This window comes from Carassius carassius, chromosome 6 (assembly GCF_963082965.1).
Source record: "Carassius carassius chromosome 6, fCarCar2.1, whole genome shotgun sequence".
NCBI lineage: Eukaryota > Metazoa > Chordata > Actinopteri > Cypriniformes > Cyprinidae > Carassius > Carassius carassius.
Genome location: NC_081760.1, coordinates 34,812,337 through 34,834,648, shown reverse-complemented (window position 1 = coordinate 34,834,648; position 22,312 = coordinate 34,812,337). Strand labels below are relative to the sequence as shown.

The 22,312-nt window shown below is 38.9% G+C and overlaps 1 protein-coding gene across 1 annotated transcript; it reads left to right on the top strand.

Annotated features, from left to right (window-relative positions):
• The first annotated feature begins 1,916 nt into the window (after nucleotides 1–1,916).
• LOC132142730 (sprouty-related, EVH1 domain-containing protein 2-like) lies at nucleotides 1,917–13,986 on the top strand. Its single transcript, XM_059552824.1, has 6 exons — nucleotides 1,917–2,286; nucleotides 7,072–7,252; nucleotides 7,342–7,510; nucleotides 7,581–7,645; nucleotides 10,116–10,265; nucleotides 12,465–13,986. The coding sequence occupies exons 1-6, from the start codon at nucleotides 2,261–2,263 to the stop codon at nucleotides 13,155–13,157; spliced, it is 1,284 nt and encodes a 427-aa protein (XP_059408807.1). The 5' UTR covers nucleotides 1,917–2,260; the 3' UTR covers nucleotides 13,158–13,986.
• The last annotated feature ends 8,326 nt before the right edge of the window (nucleotides 13,987–22,312 follow it).

Below are 22,312 nucleotides of genomic sequence, written 5' to 3'. Positions count from 1 at the left end.
TGGCCAAGACCAGCAAAAACCAGTTCGTGTCCCAATACTACATGGAATTAGATTTTTTAAATCATTCCAATAATGGTACATAATGAACCCTGGTAAATGTTCAAACAATTTTGCTTTATTTGGAAGGGAACTGATATATTCAACATTGTTACTATGTACATTTCTGAAATTGTGAAAAATACAAAAACACATAATTGGAACACTATATTGGTTTGATTTATTAAATGCATCTTCTAATTTAAATCAGAGAAGGTAAAGAGGTCAGCAGCGATCTAATGTAAACTATATTCATTAATCATCCTTATGGCGCCCTCTACTGGAAGATATGCTGTTGAAAAGATTTTCCCATGGACGTGATTACTTTATAACTGCTTAACTTGGAGCTGAAGACTAAATTACTTTCTTTATTTTTTTATTATTTAACTTGTATTGTTTAACTTATAATGTTAATAGTTTTAAATATAAGCTGTTTTGCCGAGACTTCTTCTCGTTTATAAAGTATTGAGCAACATTCCACTTTTTGTTGCGAATCTATTTTTGCTCAACCTAATCATCTAATACTCTTTTCCAACAGCTTAAAAAAAAAAAGTTATTAACGCAGGCGCCTCCTTTCACCATGAGGTGGCAGCAGATGAGCGGCTTTGACTTTGGCACTGAATTTGGGTTTGGAACACAGCTCACTTTAAAACGGCCTCACTATTCCAACTCTATTTGCCTCTGACTGTGCACAGAGTCTGAGAAACTGGAAACTCCTGATCCAAGTTCAACAACCACCACAATTTACCTGCTTATTTAATCATTGTTTTTGAGACTGCCTGGTCAAGATTTAGGACCAATGTACAGGCCCATTACATTCCCATTTTCTAAAGAATTGCCTAGAACAATTTATATGTCTCTACAAAACTAAAGATCATTAAATGCTACAAACAGATTATTTGCTGATCAAACTGCAACGGGGATCTAAAAACCAAACTGACCACCTTGAGCTGGTATGGTCTAAAGGGGGCAACCAAATCTTCCCTGTGCCCCTCCATCATCCCCAGGATCCTTAATCACCATAGATTCCAACTTGTAAAAAGGGTTCAAGCCCTCGTCCTTTTCCTGAGCAGTTTTCCGAGGCTTCTGCACACCTCATGTCTGATCGCTTCTCAAGATACAGACAATCTCATGAGCAGAAAAAATATGTAATTATTCTAGTGAAATATGTATTAGTTTTTCTCAGTTATGTATCTTATCAGCATATTGCACTCTTTCTTGTTTTCTAGGTAGCTTATACGTATAGTTTACATGCACCTTGCAGAATCTACAAAATACGATTAAAAATGAGTCCACATAAATCAAGTCCGACCAACCCCTGCAAAATAATGCTGCCCTATGGTTTTCATGCAGTCTAGAACCGGGTCCGTATGGTAGAAGGCTAATCATTCTCCATAGACCAGCTAGAACCCTTCTGCCATACTTATACTGGATTTCCAGCAGTTTGTTCACTGTAAGTTTTAAACCCCGGATGCTTTATGGGGAAAATAATTAGTTAGGTATTTTATTAGCATATTGCACTCTTTCTTGTTTTCCAGGATGCCTGTATGTATAGTTGAAGATATAAGTTTACATACACCTTGCATTCGTTTAGTACTGCCCTGAATAAGTTTTTCCACATAACAGACATTTACATATGGACATCCACCAAGACATAATAACATTGTTCACTCACTGTATTTAAAGCCCGGATGCTTTATAGGGAAAACAATAACCCAGACCCACAGGTTAAGGTCAGAGGAGGCACTAGGTGGCAGGACGTCGGTGCAGCCCGTCACACCGGAGATCCCTCAGTCCAAAACGGGCTGCATTCGTTCCAACGTGACGTCATTGCTTCCGCTACCCCCCCACCCCACCCCACCCCACCTCCAGTGTCGGCGGCTCTCGCCCGCTGCTGACTACACAATCCAACATGGAGTAACGAGAGATGGGGCTCCTCTTCGAGACCAGCGCGCAGGAGACGCGAGGCGAGAAACCATCGATATAGCCACCAGGATGTTGCAAAACGCGAGGATTAACCAGATGCACTGCAAACCGTGACGGATAAAGTGCTGTGCGCGGAGAAAGAACGAGAATAAGAAACGCGGAGACGGATTTGAGGGAAACTCGTTGATGCACTGGACTTTAAAAAAAGGCGAGGTGGAAAATCGAGACGACATGAAGCCCGAACGCTGCGCGCCCGCGGTGGGATATTATTTCTATTGTAGGTGAAACGTGGGGAAACATGACTGAGGAATCGCACCCAGACGAGTGAGTATTCAGTTATTGAGAAAACGACGCATGTGGACACGAATGGAAAGCGTATCCCGTGTCCAAGAATGTGTTCCCGAGCTCAGTCAGATGCAGGGGACTCGTGCATGCGCCTCGGAGAGAGACGTTGGAGATGTTAATGCTAGGAAACAATGCAGTGTCAAAGGGATTTGAGTGCTTGGGCCCCTGCTGCAGGGATCTGGTCTCAAAGCGAGAAGAGGGAGAGGAGGTGGAGGAGGAGGAGGAGGAGGAGGGGCGCGAGCGGAAACATTTTGTGGACGGATCCTTTACTTGAATACCTTATATCCCGTCGACTCTAAAGGCGAATTAGCGCTCCAAAGAAGCGACTAGGCGACTGCAAAGTTTCTAAACACACAACGCCTGAGCATGGAGCCAGTTCTTGGTGTCTTTCTTTGTGGTGGTCTGACATGCCATATCCGCCATTTCTTTTTCGTGAATCGCTCTCATTTGCATACTGTCCTTCATTCATAAAAACACAGATGGGTGCGCGCGCACAGCAGAGCGAGCAGAGCGCCTCAGAGCTGTGCTGATGTTACAGCAGCCTATAGTGGCCTATATACAGGCCTATATGTGCTTTTAAGTGTTACATTTAATCTGACGGCTTTCTCTTTTTTGCAAGAAACAGAAGCAATTACAGAGTTTTTTTCTTTTTTTTTTTTACTGCATTCTTCTGCCTAATATAAAGACTATATCTCACGGTAGTTTGACTCAAGCCGATCAAAGTCTCGTTAATAGCATTAGAGCCGAGTTAAACGCCTCGTGAACTTAGTGAGCTCTTTAGGGGCTTAAACAATTAACTTCTGTAACAAACACTCAACCTGTATTTACAAGGTGATGTTTATTTAGTCTGTCTTTTATGATTTTGACAAAACGATTATGTGAGTTTGTATCGTTAATACTAGTGAAATGAGAGTTAATAATTATTCTGAAGCAATATTAATTAGAGTAGACTTGTGTTTTCATCCTATATGACTTGTATTGATTTTACAGTGCATTGCTGTAAAATAATATACAGTATTATATAAACTACAGTATTATAACCGGTGTAAATTATGCGATGTGTTGTTGTTAGGCTACTCCTAGCAACAAAAATAGACATTTTATATTCTGACAGGCAAACAGTTCTAACATGTGTGTGTTTGAGAGCATACAAGCATACATACATATATATATATATATATATATATATATATATATATATATATATATATATATATATACATACATACATACATGCATGCATACATACATACATACATATTTAGCCGATGTGTAAAGCCATAATAATGCAGTACGACAATTTATCGTTTGTTTCTATGGTTTCCTTCTGATGAGAACTTGTCATCTAACTTCTTTTTTTTTACTTGAGCATCGTCTTTGTAGGAATGACTTTTGAGCAAAAGTTACAAATTGCTTGAACTCCACTTATGTTTCCTTTACTTGAGATGTAACGCCGAAGCTGGTGGGGAATTTGTCTTATTTAGATTTATGGCACACTCACACCCGTTTGAGTAAATACTTGTGTCACACTGGGATGTAAAAGCCCATATAATAGCCCCAGGTTGTGAAATGTTGACTTTTATCGGCGGAGGGGAGTGCTGTGGCCTACTCCAAAATGGGGGGAGGTTTCTGAGAAGGCGCTCCTGGAAAAAAAACAATGGAGAGAGGATTAAACACAGATCCGGCGGAAGTGAAGCGGTGAAGCGTTACCTCGCTGTCACGCCCCTCGATTGTTTGATTCTCAGTGACGTGCAGGTAATGAATGGATTACTCTGCACAATTCATTTCTCTGCAAGGAAATCCTTCTCTTTTACTTAATAGTCATATCTTTCTTTTTGTGTTGTCTAAACCGTTATGGCCCAGTTAGGCTATAAATGATTGAAGTTTCATGAAATGTTGAAATATATATGGATACTTTAACAATTAAAAGATCTGAATGGGATTGCTTGAAATGCAAAGCAGTTGTAAACCAAATACTAGATATATATATATCATCAGAACTACCTTTACTGACCCCAGAACTCAAGTGTCCAAATACTTTTTTCATTCAATAGTTTTTAAAACATATTTAAAAGAATAGTCCATCCAAAAATGAAAATTCTGTCATCATTTGCTTACCATTAAGTAGGTTTGAGTTTCTGGCGAGTAAATTATGAAAGATTTTCATGTTTGGGTGAACTGTCCTTTTAAGATTGTGAAATTTTTTGCTTGATTGCATTAAAAGTGTTTTAAACCAGTTTGGTGTTTTGCTATCTAACGCAATGACATTCATGCAGTGTTTAATTATGTCTTAAGGGTCTAAAATACATTTCGGGGCCAATGTATCAAAATGCCTTTATCACAAGACCTGGAGTGAAGGAAAATCATCAGGCAGTTTGTTTGAAAGTGTTATGTAACGACATGGGATTGGACGTATTGTTGTGCGATATATTTACTTGAAACCATTGTTTTCTGCTTTACGTTGAGTTTGCTTCAATGATGTTTTCAAATAGGCTAATGGATGTACTTGGAATTAGTGTTGTCCTCACTACTTCCTGTCCGTTAATGACCTCTGGGCCGTTATGTCTTGTGTCACGATGCATATCTGGTCTCCCTGTCACATAAGTTCTATTATTCAAAATCACTTGGATAATTCAGGTTTATTGCGACTGAACATTTAAAGATAAATGTCACCGTTTGGGATGCGCAGTGTTAAAGGATTAAAAAATGAAAATCCTGTCATCATTTACTCGTCCTCATGTCTTCCTGATAAGTAAATGATTGCAAGATATTTGTTTTGGTTGAGATGTTCCTTCAAAATGTTGAAGATTTCAGAGAAACTCTAGAATCCTGGTGTTTGTTTGACTGTTTTTTGAAGTGGAATGCGAGTTCCTCAAAAACGTGCTGAGCAAACCAGTGGCTCCCCATTGGTAATGACTGTAGCCTGAAGCTGTGTGTACATGCTCACGTGAACTGGCTGGCGTCCAGACCTCAGACCCGGATGTCCTCTCCAGCCTCTGGGTGCTTGGGAAGAGCCGATGGGGAGGGGAGGAATGCCATCTATATTGATCACACCAGCATGACCTATATGCAGAACCATTATGGGTCGATAATGTCTGTAAAGTCAGTCCAGATGAACCCCTCTACTGGTTCCTGCATAGTTCTGATGTATTTACGGTAAAGATAAGGACTGATTTCCCAGCCAGCCACTAGCTGGAAGTGTGAGGGTAGAGGAATGCAGAGAGTTTTAAAGAGTGGAAGAAGATCGGAATGAAACGGTTTTCCTTTGTATGTTGTTCAGCATGCGGGAGACAATGGTTTCTATGGCAGCTGCATATGTCATTGCATTGTGTACACTGTGAATTAGCCACTTTCACGTTTACATTTAATCATTTAGCACATTTAGTATAAAATGACTTGCCAAAAAAATAAAATAGTACATGATTTATTCATAGCCTAATTATCAAAATCTTATATTACGCAATATTACACCTGATGTCATGGTTAAGGTATACAAAAAAAAAAAGGAATATATATATATATATATATATATATATATATATTGCATAAGCAATCATGTGTCAATGCATATTTTTGGAAATTCAAGTTACGTACTTAATAGTTTTATCTGTTTATAAAGACACAAACCAAAAGATGAGATTGTATGATAAGTCTGAAAGTAATTTGACAGATTCCAGCAAAACCTCAGATTGAGATCAAGAGGAAATGAACTCATGTTCATGCTGCTGACATTTATTTCTCAACATACGATGTGCTGATTCAAAATCAAATGCAAAATCAGCATATTTATATTTGTAAAAAATATGGCTGGGCTGTTTATATAATTTATTTATATTATTATTGTAAATTATTATTGTACGTATGCATGGTTTCAAATGCAATAACCCCAAGAAAAAAAAATATTTGCAAAAATATTTTTATTCATGCTTTAAAAATTCAATTATTTTATTATTTTAATATGTCCAAGGACATTTTTTTTATCTCTTGCTTAATGGTTACACCGCTTGTTGTTTATAGTCAATAAATCATAATTTTTATAGAAAATGAAATAAACAGGTCCCATTAGTTAACAGCAGTTGATGCATTAACTAACAATAATCAACACATTTGTTACGGTGTTTATTAATCTGTCAACGTTAGTTAATAAAAATACTTTTCAATGTTATTTCATGTTAGCTGAGGTCTATTAAATAATATTAACAGATACAACTTTTGATCTTGATGTATTAGTAAATGTTTAAATAGAAGCATTTATTAACCTAATGTCTCATGTAATAAAAAAAATTTCGGCAACACTTTAGAATTGGTAACACCTATTAGTTGCTTATTAGCATGCATATTACTTGATTATTAGCCATGTATTAGTGCTAATTTAGAACATATTAATGCCTTATTCTACTTGACCTTATTCTACATCCCTAATCTTTCCCAATACCTAAACCTTACAACTACCTTACTAACTATTAATAAGCAGCTAATTAAGAATTTATTGAGAAAAATGTTGTAGTTAATAGTTAACAAGTGTTACCTATTCTAAAGTGTTACCAATTTTTCTTGTTCGTTCATGTTAACTAATATAGTTAACTAATGTTAACAAATGGAACCTACTGTATACAGTTTAAAAAATGCATGAAACCAACATGAATACAAAGAGTAACTTTCTGAAAACTTGCCACATGTGTTCTAAACCAGACGTCTAATCATCTCTGACAGTCTTATTTGTCATTGCACCACATCAGAACATCCTTCTGTCTCTCCCTGCAGTGACAGTTACATAGTGCGAGTGAAAGCTGTGGTGATGACGAGGGATGAGTCTAGCGGGGGTTGGCTGGCTCAGGAGGGCGGTGGTCTCAGTCGAGTGGGTGTCTGTAAGGTGGTCCCAGACCTAGAGCTCCTGGGACGGAACGGCTTTCTCATCTTTGGAGAGCGAGTCCGAGACAAGCAGGTCAGAGAGCTGCCAATGTGTGCCAGTCTCCATGGTATGCACCAAAGACCTGATTCTTCAACCCTTAAAATTGTGTTTGTGTTGAGCAGGTGATCCTGCAGTGCTTTCTGAAGAAGGATCTGGTGTACACTAAAGCCACGCCCACTTTCCATCACTGGCGAGTGGACAACAGGAAGTGTGGCCTGTCTTTCCAGAGCCCCGCTGACGCCCGAGCGTTCGATCGCGGCGTGAGGAAGGCCATTGAGGACCTCACAGAAGGTGTGTGGATCATGATAATGTGTTACATGTTAACCATGATCATAACATGACTCTGGTTCGTTTTCTCCAGGCTCCACTACTTCGTCCTCCACGCTGCAGAATGAAGCCGAACTGGGTGATGATGATGTTTTCACGGTGAGTCTCGGACTAGAGTCTCTACATTCATGTATTTACCCTGGCTTTAAAGGATGATTTATTATTTCTTTTCAATCAGAGGAGCCATAATTTCACTGTATTCATAATATGGTATATTTTTTACGAACATACTGAAATTCGGGCTCTTCTTTATATCCCCGATTCTTAGTAATAAACATTAAGATTTATTTGCGCAGATGGTTTTAATTTGATAAATGTTGTGTTTTTGTGCACATTTTTGAGTGATGAAATAAAATGTTGGAAGTGATTCATTTAAACAGTTCAAAGAATCGACAAAAGGTTTTAAAACACCCTTTTTTCACATCATTTCTTATCACTAGATAAAAAAGATTTTAAAAATATATCATGAATATTCCACATATCAATAGAATGTTATTATAATCTTTTTTTCTATTCATTTATCCAAAGAATATGAGATATTATTGAGATATATAATATGCTATTATTGGGTCAGTTGTCGGTAATTTTTTGTTAGTTGGTCAAGTGTGTGTATGTGTGTGTGTGTGTGTGGGCTGTGCTCAGGAAGTGACCTTTGCTCCCTTTCATCCTCCTATTGCTCCTAATACAACACAACAATGCCACGCCAAAGCCTTTAGATACAAGAGTCCGTTTATAACGCGTATGCATTCAGAAACTCAGATGAATTGTAATTATTTCGGTTTGACTTCAGGCTTTAGGTGTTCAGTGATCAGCGTTTGTCATGGTCTCTCAGCAGTGGTGTTCCTCTAATCGCTAACTTTAGAAGTTTATGACTCACAGCTATTCATACAAGCCCAGCCAGACACTGATTATTACTAATCAGAGTAGTCAGTCGCTCCTAAGTTTAGAGAGGGAGAGATGGGATGTGTGCGGTAGGGTTAGAATGGGCAGCAGCTGTTGGATGTCGAATTCCCTGTGAGGTAAAGTCTAAAGTGATAATTAGCACAGCCACAAATATATTTCCATCCAGACATTACACACACACTCACAACCCTGGATGTACTTACAATGCATATAGATTTACACTCTGTCTCAAGACAGTATTCATTTATCATCTAAATGCTACAGTAAAACACTGGTCAACTGTGTGTTAATTTAACATTTACGATGAAAAATATAATACGAGTATTAATGTATTCTAATTAACTGTATTATTTATTTAATAGAAACATTAATTAAATGATTATGTATAATTAACAAGGCAATGCACTTTTATGGAAAAGTGTTCCGTAATAAAAATAAGAAATACATTATAACTTATTTATAAGAGAATAATTTACATTTAACAAGACCACGTGTTTCTTTTTCTTTTCTTTCCTTTACTTTTTTTTTTTGTAAATGTAATGTATAAATCACCTTATTATTTATGGTGAACATTTATATTTAACAAAATGGCCCATGTATTTTTACAGTAAAATATTGTAAAAATTATGTAAGTAAAATTAACATTTAAAGTAAAAAATAAATATATATATATATACACACACACAAGACAATAGATGTACTGAAATGTTACATATTGTTACATTTAAATGTTTTTTTTTGTAAGACTTTATAATTTCCGGTTTAAAAACATAAAATAATGTTCCCTGTAGTCCAAAAAGAGTTTTATGTAAATTGTAATTTCTTCTTATATTCCTATGTTGTGCATTTTGGGGTGTTTGTTACTTTATGTTGTGTAGTTACTAGTTAATGTTTACTGCGTTATTAAGTGTGTGTGTTTCACATGTGTCACCCTGATGCTGCAGCTGCCAGATTTGTGCTGTAAATTTAACAAATGTGTTTTACAGTGTAGTGTAGATTTCAGACCTTGCAGAAGAAAGGAGTCAGATGACTTAAGAGAGGCGAGCTGTGTTTGTAATCATCTCGAGCGCTTTCTCTCACACACACTCTTGAGTTATTGATGGCCGTGTGGCTCACTGTCAACTCTTAAAACAGATGCTCTCTCTCTCACACACACACACACACACACACACACACACACACACTCTGCTAGCTCTCGTTCAGGCTCCAGGCTTCAGGAAGAGCCACAGGAAGGAGACAGTGTGGATTTCAGGGGTTGAAGGTCAGAGATAATAGAGCTGATGATAGTACTCAAGCACTTAATTTACACAAACCTCACGTACCCGTACACAGGGTCAAGGGTCAAGCAGAATGACCTGTGCAGTGTTGTTTTGGAACGTTTGAAATGCTTTTATATAGATCCATTTCTGTTTTTATACAAACACTCTGAAGTGATGATTTGATGCATTTCAATGTTCTATTTTTCAGCTGAATCCAAGTTATTATTAGTCTTATATCATGGTAACCTTATAAATATCAACAAGGCTATTTTTGCTGGAAATTCAGTGAAAAAAACAACTGTGTGACCCTCGTTCAAGAGCGGGGAGTAATTTAGTTTGTGCCACCATGATCCTGCCAACATGCTCTAATTGGGAAACAATTTATGTTCTCTTTATCTGTCCTTCAGAATGCCACAGACAGCTCTTCTAACTCTTCTCAGAAGAGAGAGACGTCCATGCAGACGCTCGCACCAATCAGCTTCTCCGAGCCCCACCATTGCATTCTGGGACATCTCTACGACCAACACAGACACTCTGACCGATTCTACCTGGAACAGGCGAGTTTGTATGAATAATATGTTTATGCAAAATTTACTAAAGTTATGTAATTGTAAAATGTATGCTTTGTCTTCTGTGTTTTTGGTCCTGCCCTGCCCTGTCTGACCTAGTTTTCCCCAGTCTGTTTAATTAGTTATTCTGTTCACCTGTTGATTATCTCATTAGTTCCCTTTGTTTGGTTCTTGCTTCTAAACCCTCGGTTCTCCTTAAGTCTTGGTCTGTTCTCATCTAAACTTGTTGGTTTTATGAGTTTCCTGTGGATTTATCTGTTAAAGACTGTTATTGTTAATTCTTCTTTGTCGTGCACTTCGCTAACAACAACCAACTGTAACAAAAGAATGGACCTAAACAGTTTCTAGCTGCATTTTTCTTTCTTTTTGTTTTGTTCTCTCTACCCAATATATATCCAATTCTTCTGAGTCTCCGCTGGGTTTTGCCCAGCTCATATTCTCCTGAGTTCCTACCCAGCCTCCCATTCCTAAAACCAGCCAGTTCCTCAGTCCTGCCTCCACTGGTTCCTGTCAGCTCCTCAGCTCATCCTCAGTCAGCGCTATCAGTGCTCTCTGATTTGCCTCAGGGCTTGCAGTCTCCCGCTCCACCTAGGAGTGGGGATTCTCTATCCTATCAGCTCTGCTTTGGCTCCTTGCTCCTTCATCTCCACCATGGCCCATCATCCCACTGGCTCCACTAGGCTCCCACTTCCTTCTGGCTCCAACTTTGTCAGTCGTCGACCTTCCTCCGCTATGGAGGACTCTTCTGGTTTATCCTCGTCCCTCCATCCTTCAGGCTCCTTCTTCCCTCTGGATCCACCTTGGTCCTCATTTGCTAAAGCTCCACTGCGGCCTTCCTCGCATGAGCCTTCAGCTTCACCTTTGGCCCTCCGGACCTCAGGTGTCGCCCTGCCTCTCCGTCTGCTCAGCTCCACCTGGGTCTCCATCGCTCATCCTCAGGGTGTCGTCTGACAAGTTTCCACCATGGCTTCTCCCTCCCTTGACTCCACCCTGGAGCCTCGTCCTGATTGGGCCCTGGACCAACATCTGGCTCCTCCCACCTGCTTATTCCCTATGGACTTATTTATTGGACTTGGTTTATTTTTTTGCCTCTCTCCTGCTCCTTGCCCCCCTTCGAACCCCTACCCTCCCTCCTCAGATGGTTTAGTTACAGTGCAAGGATGTGCCTTCTGGGAGGGGGAGCTACTGTAACATGTATGCTTTCTTTCCTGTGAATTTCCCCAGTCTGTTTAATTAGTTATTCTGTTCACCTGTTGATTATCTCATTAGTTCCCTTTGTTTGGTTCTTACTTGTAAACCCTCGGTTCTCCTTTAGTCTTGGTCCGTTCCCATCTTTACTTTGTGGTTTTATGATTTTCCTGTGGTTTTCCTGTGGATTTATCTATTAAAGATTGTTAATGTTGATTCCTCTTCATCGTGCGCTTCACTAACAACAACCAACCAACCATGACAGCCATCATGATGGGCAATAAATAGTTTTCATTATGATATAGATTGATAGATATAGATATTTTTAAACATATTTTTTTTAAATAATGTTTTTTTTTTTAAATATATATTTAGTGTAGCAGTTGTAGTACTATGTTAAAATAACAACAACATTAGTAATTATTGTTGTTGATGTTATTATTGTTAAGTGTAAAAAGTTGGCTAAAAATCCATTTTCAACCAGTAGCATTTTTTTTTTCAGTTCGCTGAAGAAAGTTAAAATATTTTTTAAATAATTAGCTTTTTTCAAATTTACAATAATATGTATATAAACATTTTATATTTATAAATAAAATACTTTAAAGAAATTGGATCATAGATATAAATTTTAATTTAAAGCATAAATTATGTGTGTGTTTGTGTAATTTATATTTTGAAATTCAGTATAATAAATTGAATTCATAAATTCAATTTTTATTAATATCTGTAATGTTTTTACACTGTATTATGTTAAAATTATGTAATATTCAGTCAAAATCTATCTTCATGCACAGGGGTTGTTCTTGCAAACCGGATTTGTACCATTGATTTCACCATTGTTTTAGTGTGATTTTTAGACCTCTTTATGTGAAATGTTATGTTGATTGTTTATCATAAAATATTGATCTGCTACCATTCCAGTCTTTTATACCTGTGTATTCAGATATTTCTATCTGGATGTCTATGCATCTTGTGTTTACCAGTCTTTCTGCTGTACAGACGGTGCCCATGTTCCCCTGTCCCCGTCATGTAAGGTTTCACGAGGAGGAGGACGAGGAGATCGTACGGATTAACCCACGCGAGCGCTCTTGGTTAACGGGCTATGAGGACTATCGCCACGCCACCACAGCGACGCGAGCCAAACCTCTGCGGACGGACGCCACGGACGCTTACGTTCACCTCGCTAAGAGCGAACCTCCCAAACACGACTACACTTATTCGTACCCACTCAGCGGGGACGGACACACGCCCCGCAACGGCAAAACGGGCATCGGCGGCGGTGTGGTCACAGGTCAGCCGCGGGCGCTCAATGCTAAATGGCTGCCGCGACGCGTGGAGGACAGCAGAGAGCGCTTACGGTGTGTGTACTGTCAAAACATGTTCAGTCCGGCCGAAAACAGACGCGGGAGCTGCCAGGAAGCTCCAGACCCCGTGCAGACATGCATTCACCGGGTGAGCTTCATGTGGTGTGCGGACAGCCTGCTCTACCATTGTTTGTCGGACCCCGAGGGCGACTATTCGGACCCGTGCTCCTGCGACGCCAGCGAAGAGCGCTTCTGCCTGCGCTGGCTAGCTCTCCTGGGACTGTCGCTGCTCGCGCCCTGCATGTGCTGCTACGCACCGCTGCGAGCGTGTTACCACTGCGGCGTCGCGTGCCACTGCTGCGGCGGCAAGCACAAGGCCTCGGGGTGAGCGGAGAAAAACACGAGCACACCTGCCGCTGGGAAGAACGGACTTATGGCTGCATTTGTGTTTCTCATTGTTGTTGTTTTTTTTTCTCCTTCCCGCTGAATTTCAGAGGGTTGCTCCATATTTTTGTTTAATTTTCTCAATTTAATTGTACTGGACAGCTGTCCTGGTTTGTATTTTTCTTTGTTTTTAAAAGAGTAACCCTCAGCTTCCATTTAAAAGACTACACGATAAATATCCATTTATATATGAAAAGGTATATATAAATATATGTAGATATAAATATATAAATCCAGGTACTTTATATTTTTATGCTCATGTGCTTTGAAGGTTTGAGTTGTAATCTTCCTTCCGTCTCGTCTGTGTTTTAATGTTTGTTTGATTTGATTTTCCTCCCCCGTTAGCCTTTCGTTATGTCTCTCCAGTCAGAGGCGTCTCTTCTACTGTGATCCACTCCGTCTAGATAAGACAAACCCAGAGGAATCCAAAATAGCTGACCTGTAGGAAGGTGTGTGTGTGTGTGTGTGTGTGTTGGGTCAGAACGAATGTTGGAAATGTCATTTTGCCAAATTGCCAATATTTAGTCACTGTGTGGAAGATTGCAAACACATTGGTGCCCAAATATAAAGTAGGTGTGTGGGTGAATCTCATGTGATGGTCATATTTTACCCCAAAATCTAAAGAAAATGGGCTTTATTTTGACTATTTAGGACTTTGGCATTATTTCAGTTTCATTACAGTGTAAAAAACTTCAAAATCAGACGCTGCTTGTAAATTTCACAAATTGAATTAAAGTGAAATTTTAAAGTTGTAAGACCTAAATAATATTTTCTTTGTAGTGTAAGTTGTTGCACTGCTTGACTATCGTGAAAGAATGTCACAGTCCAAAGGTTTTATTTTCCCAATTTCTCATTTTGGGGTGCGATATGAGCTGAACATGTTCTCAAAAGGTGATGTATGTGCCTGTTCTCTGTGTTTTGAAAACCAGCCTCAAAATCGATGTACCCCTCCTACGGGACGAAAAACAAGATGTCTTTTTTCTCCGCCTTTGTCTTAAGCACAACACAAACTAGTAAAACTAACAAACAAGAAAAAAACAACCATCTGAACACTGTGCAAGTTGTTTGTTATGTACTCAAAATATATTTCCAATCGCTGGCCTATCAGCATCATCCTTCAAAACAACATCCAGCCAATCAGTGGACTGTGACAGCGTTGTCATTACGACTGTGATCCTGATGTTTTATGTCCTATCTGTCTCTCTTTCTGGTGTCTGTCCTTGATCGTCTCCCCCTCTTCCCGTGAAAAGCTTTTGCAGTAGTACTATCTGACGCGTGACTAAAGAGGAGCATTTTATTTTTTTACTGGTGTCCAGGAGAGTGAGTTCTCTGTCTGTCTGATGCTCCTGAACAATCTGAGATTAAAAGCAAGTGCCTGAATCAGCCAGTGCGTCTCTCACCCCTTCTGTCCACCCTCAAATGTTACATTCACACTCTCGTGACTCTCGTCTTTTACTCACATCTGGAACATTTCTGTTACAAAGAGTAAAACCTGATCACAACCAGGTGTGACACGAGTCAAGATCATTTGTTGTTGAGTGCAACAGTAGGCTTTCAGAAGTAAAAACTGTTGTTTTTCTCCTTAGAGATACTAATATTTAGTAACATCATAAAATGTTTTGCAAGCTCAGAAACTGTTAAATGTTGGTATATAATGTCACAAATTTCAAATGTATTTAAAAATTGTTCCAAACACTCAAACTATTTATACATTTGTATATATTTGAATATTTTGTAACAAATATATCAATAAAAATATATTGAATATACATTTTTTTTGTATATATAAAATGACATTTTTCACCATCAAAAGGATACTATTATAGTTATTATTATTTTGAATCAGCTTTTGTTTTTATTTTTTTTATTTTAGTTCAGATTTTGTCTTTTTTTGTACACGTGTCTATATAGGTTTTATTCATTTTTATTTCAGTTTTAGTTATTTTAGTACATTACAACACCACATTAAAATGAGTACACTAATTACACATTTAATTTAGTACACTAAATTAAAATGACAAATGTTGCCTCAGCAACCAGCTGAAGTTTTTAATTTTTTATTTCAGCAAAAATTTATTTTATTTCAGGGAACATTTTCATTACTTGGAAATAAACTTTAACTGATATAAAATTATAGCCTAGAAATCTAGACGCACCCTAGCGGCAGCAAAATGTATTTCGCAGCCTAGAGTACAGTCTAGCAACTCTCAATACACCTTCTAGCAGCAAAAACCCAGATTGGGTCAGGCCAATCACGTCGTGTATAGAGCAGGCGGGGCGGGCTTAACATATGACGACAGAGAGTTGCGACGGCTGCCACTTGAAAACAAAGAATGGCGGCTGCAGCTGTTGAACAACGATCTTTTGAATCGGCTTTGGCCGCGACTCTGGAGGACTTGGAGTTAAGTTTCTCTTTAAGAAAAGAGCAAAGAACGGCACTTTAGTCATTTTTAAAAAAGGAAGATGTGTTTGGAGTTTTGCCGACTGGATACGTTGCTCTGATTGGTTGTAGCGCTATCCTATTGCGTGCAGAGGGATTTTGAGAGACAGCCGTTTATCCCGCCCCTCGGAGTAAGCCTCGTCTATGGAGAGTTTCCAGACTAAACATCTTGATGTAAGTCTGGCTGGCCAGGCTAATAAAATTACATATTATATATAAAAAAAAATATATGTATATATATACAGTTGTGGCCAAAAGTTTTGAGAATTACATAAATATTAGTTTTCAAAAAGTTTGCTGCTAAACTGCTTTTAGATCTTTGTTTCAGTTGTTTCTGTGATGTACTGAAATATAATTGCAAGCACTTCATACGTTTCAAAGGCTTTTATCGACAATTACATGACATTTATGCAAAGAGTTCTTTTTCAGGACCTCTGCAATTCGACTGGGCATGCTCTCAATCAACTTCTGGGCCAAATCCTGACTGATAGCAACCCATTCTTTCATAATCACTTCTTGGAGTTTGTCAGAATTAGTGGGTTTTTGTTTGTCCACCCGCCTCTTGAGGATTGACCACAAGTTCTCAATGGGATTAAGATCTGGGGAGTTTCCAGGCCATGGACCCAAAATTTCAACATTCTGGTCCCTGAGCCACTTAGTTATCACTTTTGCCTTATGGCACGGTGCTCCATCGTGCTGGAAAATGCATTGTTCTTCACCAAACTGTTGTTGGATTGTTGGAAGAAGTTGCTGTTGGAGGCTGTTTTGGTACCATTCTTTATTCATGGCTGTGTTTTTGGGCAGAATTGTGAGTGAGCCCACTCCCTTGGATGAGAAGCAACCCCACACATGAATGGTGTCAGGATGCTTTACTGTTGGCATGACACAAGACTGATGGTAGCGCTCACCTTTTCTTCTCCGGACAAGCCTTTTTCCAGATGCCCCAAACAATCGGAAAGGGGCTTCATCGGAGAATATGACTTTGCCCCAGTCCTCAGCAGTCCATTCACTATACTTTCTGCAGAAGATCAATCTGTCCCTGATGTTTTTTTTGGAGAGAAGTGGCTTCTTTGCTGCCCTTCTTGACACCAGGCCATCTTCCAAAAGTCTTGGCCTCACTGTGCGTGCAGATGCGCTCACACCTGCCTGCTGCCATTCCTGAGCAAGCTCTGCACTGGTGGCACTCCGATCCCGCAGCTGAATCCTCTTTAGGAGACCATCCTGGCGCTTGCTGGACTTTCTTGGACGCCCTGAAGCCTTCTTTACAAGAATTGAACCTCTTTCCTTGAAGTTCTTGATGATCCTATAAATTGTTGGTTTAGGTGCAATCTTAGTAGCCACAATATCCTTGCCTGTGAAGCCATTTTTATGCAACGCAATGATGGCTGCACGCGTTTCTTTGCAGGTCACCATGGTTAACAATGGAAGAACAATGATTTCAAGCATCACCCTCTTTTAACATGTCAAGTCTGCCATTCTAACCCAATCCGCCTGACATAATGATCTCCAGCCTTGTGCTCGTCAACATTCTCACCTGAGTTAACAAGACGATTACTGAAATGATCTCAGCAGGTCCTTTAATGACAGCAATGAAATGCAGTGGAAAGGTTTTTTGGGATTAAGTTCATTTTCATGGCAAAGAAGGACTATGCAATTCATCTGATCACTCTTCATAACATTCTGGAGTATTTGCAAATTGCTATTATAAAAACTTAAGCAGCAACTTTTCCAATTTCCAATATTTATGTAATTCTCAAAAATTTATGCCACGAATGTATATACAGTGGGTACGGAAAGTATTGAGACCCCCTTAAATTTTTAACTCTTTGTTATATTGCAGCCATTTGTTAAAATCATTTAAGTTCATTTTTTCTCCCTCATTAATGTACACACAGCACCCCATATTGACAGAAAAACACAGAATTGCTGATGGTTTTGCAGATTTATTAAAAAAGAAAAACTGAACTATCACATGGTCCTAAGTATTCACACCCTTTGCTGTGACGCTCATATATTTAACTCCAGTGCTGTCCATTTCTTCTGATCATCCTTGAGATGGTTCTACAGACCTTCATTTAAGTCCAGCTGTGTTTGATTTTACTGATTGGACTTGATTAGGAAAGCCACACACCTGTCTATATAAGACCTTACAGCTCACAGTGCATGTCAGAGCAAATGAGAATCATGAGGTGAAAGGAACTGCCTGAAGAGCTCAGAGACAGAATTGTGGCAAGGCACAGATCTGGCCAAGGTTACAAAAACATTTCTGCTGCACTTAAGGTGCTGAGACCAAGATTTTTGGCCTTAATTCTAAGCGGTATGTGTGGAGAAAGCCAGGCACTGCTCATCACCTGTCTAATACAGTCCCAACAGTGAAGCATGGCGGTGGCAGCATCATGCTGTGGGGGTGTTTTTCAGCTGCAGGGACAGGACGACTGGTTGCAATCGAGGGAAACATGAATGCGGGCGAGTACAGGGATATCCTGGACGAAAACCTTCTCCAGAGTGCTCAAGACCTCAGACTAGACCGAAGGTTCACCTTCCAACAAGACAATCACCCTAAGCACACAGCTAAAATAACGAAGTATTGGCTTTACAACAACTCCGTGACTGTTCTTGAATGGTCCAGCCAGAGCCCTGACTTAACCCCAATTGAGCATCTCTGGAGAGACCTGAAAATGGCTGTCCACCAACGTTTACCATCCAACCTGACAGAACTGGAGAGGATCTGCAAATCCAGGTGTGAAACTTGTTGCATCTTTCCCAAGAAGACTCATGGCTGTATTCGATCAAAAGGGTGCTTCTACTAAATACTGAGCAAAGGGTCTGAATACTTAGGACCATGTAATAGTTCAGTTTTTTTTAATATCGGTTCAAAAATGTCAACAATTCAGTTTTGTCAATATGGGGTGCTGTGTGTACATTACTGAGGAAAAAAATGAACCTAAATCATTTTAGCAAATGGCTGCAATATAACAAAGAGTGGAAAATTTAAGGGGGTCTGAATACTTTCCGTACCGTGTGTGTGTGTGTGTGTGTGGTTTTAGTAAACTAAAATAACCCTGATGCACATCCACATATTTATTTGTATTATAAATTTGACTTAAACGTAACATTTTATTGTTGGTAATGATTTTTACAGTAGTTCGTTCCCTCATAATGTTCAGTGCATTTGTCTTTTTCCTACAATTCTGCATTAAATCAAAGTTTTAATGTCATGTTTGTTTGCTATTTTAAAACTACTTTTTTTTTTTTTTTTTTTTTGTGCATGAGAAAAATACTTCCACAACCAAGGCTGTGTGCACATCTTCACTATTGCCACAAAGTTATATATCAGCAACTGTTTGGATTGGCTGTATTTTTAGTTTTGCACACTTTCATCGAGGACAGCTTGTGTCATGTCCACTTTAGGTGGAAATAAAAGCCAAGAGACTACAAAGCACTGATAGACAAATGGTAGTAAGTCACGCAGATGTTTGACCATTCAATATTATGGAAAAGCGTGTGTGGCCACGGTCCAATGAGAAACTGTCCATGAATTAGATGTGGCGGTGTTTGTGTATGTGCAGAAAGCCGGGCACGTGCTGGCATGACTGCACATCCCATAACCCAGTACTATTACTCCGCATAATCTAACAGAATGGGCAACCATTGTAATGCAAAGTCGGAAAACCTCTTAATCGTGAGCTCCTGAATGAGTGAATAACAGCTTGAGTGGGACAGATGGGGAGAGGGAGGGGGTCCCAAAGGCCTTGTCCAGCTTTGGAACTGTAACTACAAATAGCATCAAATTCCTACATGTGCAGACATCTAGACCACACTGGACTCAACAGGAGTTTTTCTTTGTCCTCTTCCCGCTGTTACAGCACACTAATGCATATACCACAGCAGGGATGACCAAAACCCCTTGTAGCATGACGAAACCAGACCGATCCTCTTCTAATCTGGGTTTTGTCATTTCGTCTGCTGACAGATTTGTTGGTTATAATGGGAGCATGCTAGTTTCCTCCTATTATAGAAGTATACTAGTTTTTTCATTTCGTCTGCTGACAGTTTTGGATAACGAGATAATTTTTTTTTTTTTCTGATTTAATGATAATTTGTCATTTTAAATCTGTATCTGCATTTTAGTTTTTCGTTTGGTCAGCTTTGTTAATAATGTCAACATACTAGGTATATAGTAGCTACTTTTGTCTAGTTTTTTCATTTTATCCATCAACAGCTTTGTTGATTTATAACAAGAGTTCTAGTTTTATTCATATATTTTCCATATTTAGCTTTGTACTTTTTATAAGATATATATATATATATATATATGTATGCTTTAATTAATTTTTATTTTAGTTTAATTTTTGTAATTTTACTGTACTTTAACCAAAACTTACTTTTTCAGTTGGTTCAAGCAACATTTTTTATATTTCTATTTATCTTTAGTTGTGTTTTTTCCCCCAGTTTAATTTGGCTAATTTTACTTTAACCCAAACTTATTTTATTTCACTTGGTTAAGGCAACATTTTTATATATATATTTTTATTTATTTGATATTTATATCTTTCAGCTTTATTTCAATGAACAACATTTTAAATTTGAGTTAAAAATGCTTGTTCTGTACTCAAGTGCATTGGTTTGCATTATAACGATTAATAACGGTTCTTTCTATTGTAATCAGTTTGTCTACTGATAATTAACATTTTAATATTTCATACTTCTTATTAGTTTAAGTTGACACTGGTTCTAAAGCAAGCATACCAGTTTTGTCACTTCATCTGCTGACATCTTTGTCCATTATAATGGTCCATTGGATTATAATATTTAGTTTGCTGATAATAAGGATGTACTAGTTTTGCCATTATATTCATTTTACCACTGACATCTTTGTTACTAGTTTTGTCGTTTCGTCTGCTTTGTTGATTTATAATGGTAGTGTACTATCTTATATGTTACTTTGTTGATTTTAACAGAGCTAGTTTTGCCATTCGAGTTTGGTCATTTCAGTCAAGCTTCATTGATTGTAGATGTGTAACGTCGGAGTGAAGAACAGGGTGTTAATCGTTTGCCGCTCAGCAGGCATATTCAATCTTAAAACATGCTCATTTGTATGCATTACTGTCAGATTGGCCCATCTTTCTGATTGTGTGCAGCTGAACCTCATCACCCCAAGCTTACTCCCAGGCTGCAGGAGGCGCCATGATGACGCTCCCTCGTCTCATTCAGGACCCTGTCGAGTGTTTGTGCAACGCGGCTTCCTTCCAGTTGGGAACATACCAGGATGTTATTGTGCGTGACACAGTTTGAAGTGTGTTTGTGAGAAAGATGAAGGTCACCAAAGATTAAATGGACATCAATATCAACAATGTAGCTTTACACAAAAGAACAAGGAAGAGGGAGGAAACCGAGATGTTCAGAGAGCGAGAGGGAGTGGAGTGAAGGAGCCATCTGTGTCTCCAGAGGAGTCTTCCCACACTGAGCAGGGACCTCGGAAGGAGCTGTGTGTGTGTGTGTGTGTGTGTGTGTGTGTGTGCGCAGCAGGAAAAGAGAGGGCCGGGCCAGCATTGTCTCTTTCCCCGTGTACACCCTTGTTTGTTTACTTTCAGCAGTAGTTATCTGCCAACCTGTCTGCAGGGCCGGAGAGGTCACGGTAATTTTTACTGCATTAGTCTGAGGTCAGCTGGAAGCCTTCTGGACCACGCACGTCTCTGTGGAGCGATCCAGTGCTTCAAATCCAGTTAAAATACACTTTAAGAGTCCAGGTCCGGAGGGAGCTTTTGGTAGCCCCTGGATCTTTGAGACTAAAGTATTGAGAGAGACACAGTAAAAATGGTCTCAGATGGGAGCAGACAGCATGATGGGAAATAGATCCGGATCTGGGGCAGGAAGGAAGCGGATGAACACATTGCATGCTACCTTTACACACTTAACACTCTGGGCTTGGGTCAGTCATTTTAGGCGGGGGGTGGGGGGGATATGTTTAGATTCTTTTTAAATTTTACTTAATCTGAATAGAGTGCATTAGCTCCTGTCCCCTTTTTCAGAGGTGCTGATTCTGGAAGTATTTATTTGGTTCATTTTTCCCAAAAAGTCTTTGTTATAATGCTATAACCCTTGAATCAAGCCAACCAGCTACTAGGTGAAACACAACAGTACAACATTTGATTTGAAGCAAAAAGGTTTTTGAAAATCAAGAGACAAAGATAAAAGACTGGGCTATAATGAGGGAAAGAACTATTATCCCATGAAGCACTTTGATAATATATGATGATATAATAGAATTGAAATCTATGTAGAAATATAAGACTATCCATTTCAAGTCATTTATTGCATCGATATGTTTTATATATGTTTTATTTATATATATATATATATATATATATATATATATATATATAGCAATAATAATTAGGTCTCTTCATCAAACATTTTAATTAATTGTGCAGGGCTTTCACTGTGAGGTTGAGTTTATAATCTGAGGAGCATAAATTATCTTCAGAATGATGTGTGTGTGTGTGAAGAACAACACCTAGTCAGTCTCTTATTTACATTGTGTCAATGCTTTGCTCATTATAATGAGAGGATTTGCCAGCATGTAGAACTACTGGACAAAAAACAGCGGGAACAAAACACAAAACAAATGTTTGATGTCAGTTACTCCTACTCGAATA

Bases quoted from the DNA above. Each gene is read 5' to 3' on its own strand.
- LOC132142730 (XM_059552824.1), top strand. From the start codon at position 2,261: ATGACTGAGGAATCGCACCCAGACGA. The intron at 7,253-7,341 runs GTCAGAGAGCTG...TGTGTTGAGCAG, and splicing joins AGCGAGTCCGAGACAAGCAG to GTGATCCTGCAGTGCTTTCT. The intron at 7,511-7,580 runs GTGTGTGGATCA...CGTTTTCTCCAG, and splicing joins CATTGAGGACCTCACAGAAG to GCTCCACTACTTCGTCCTCC.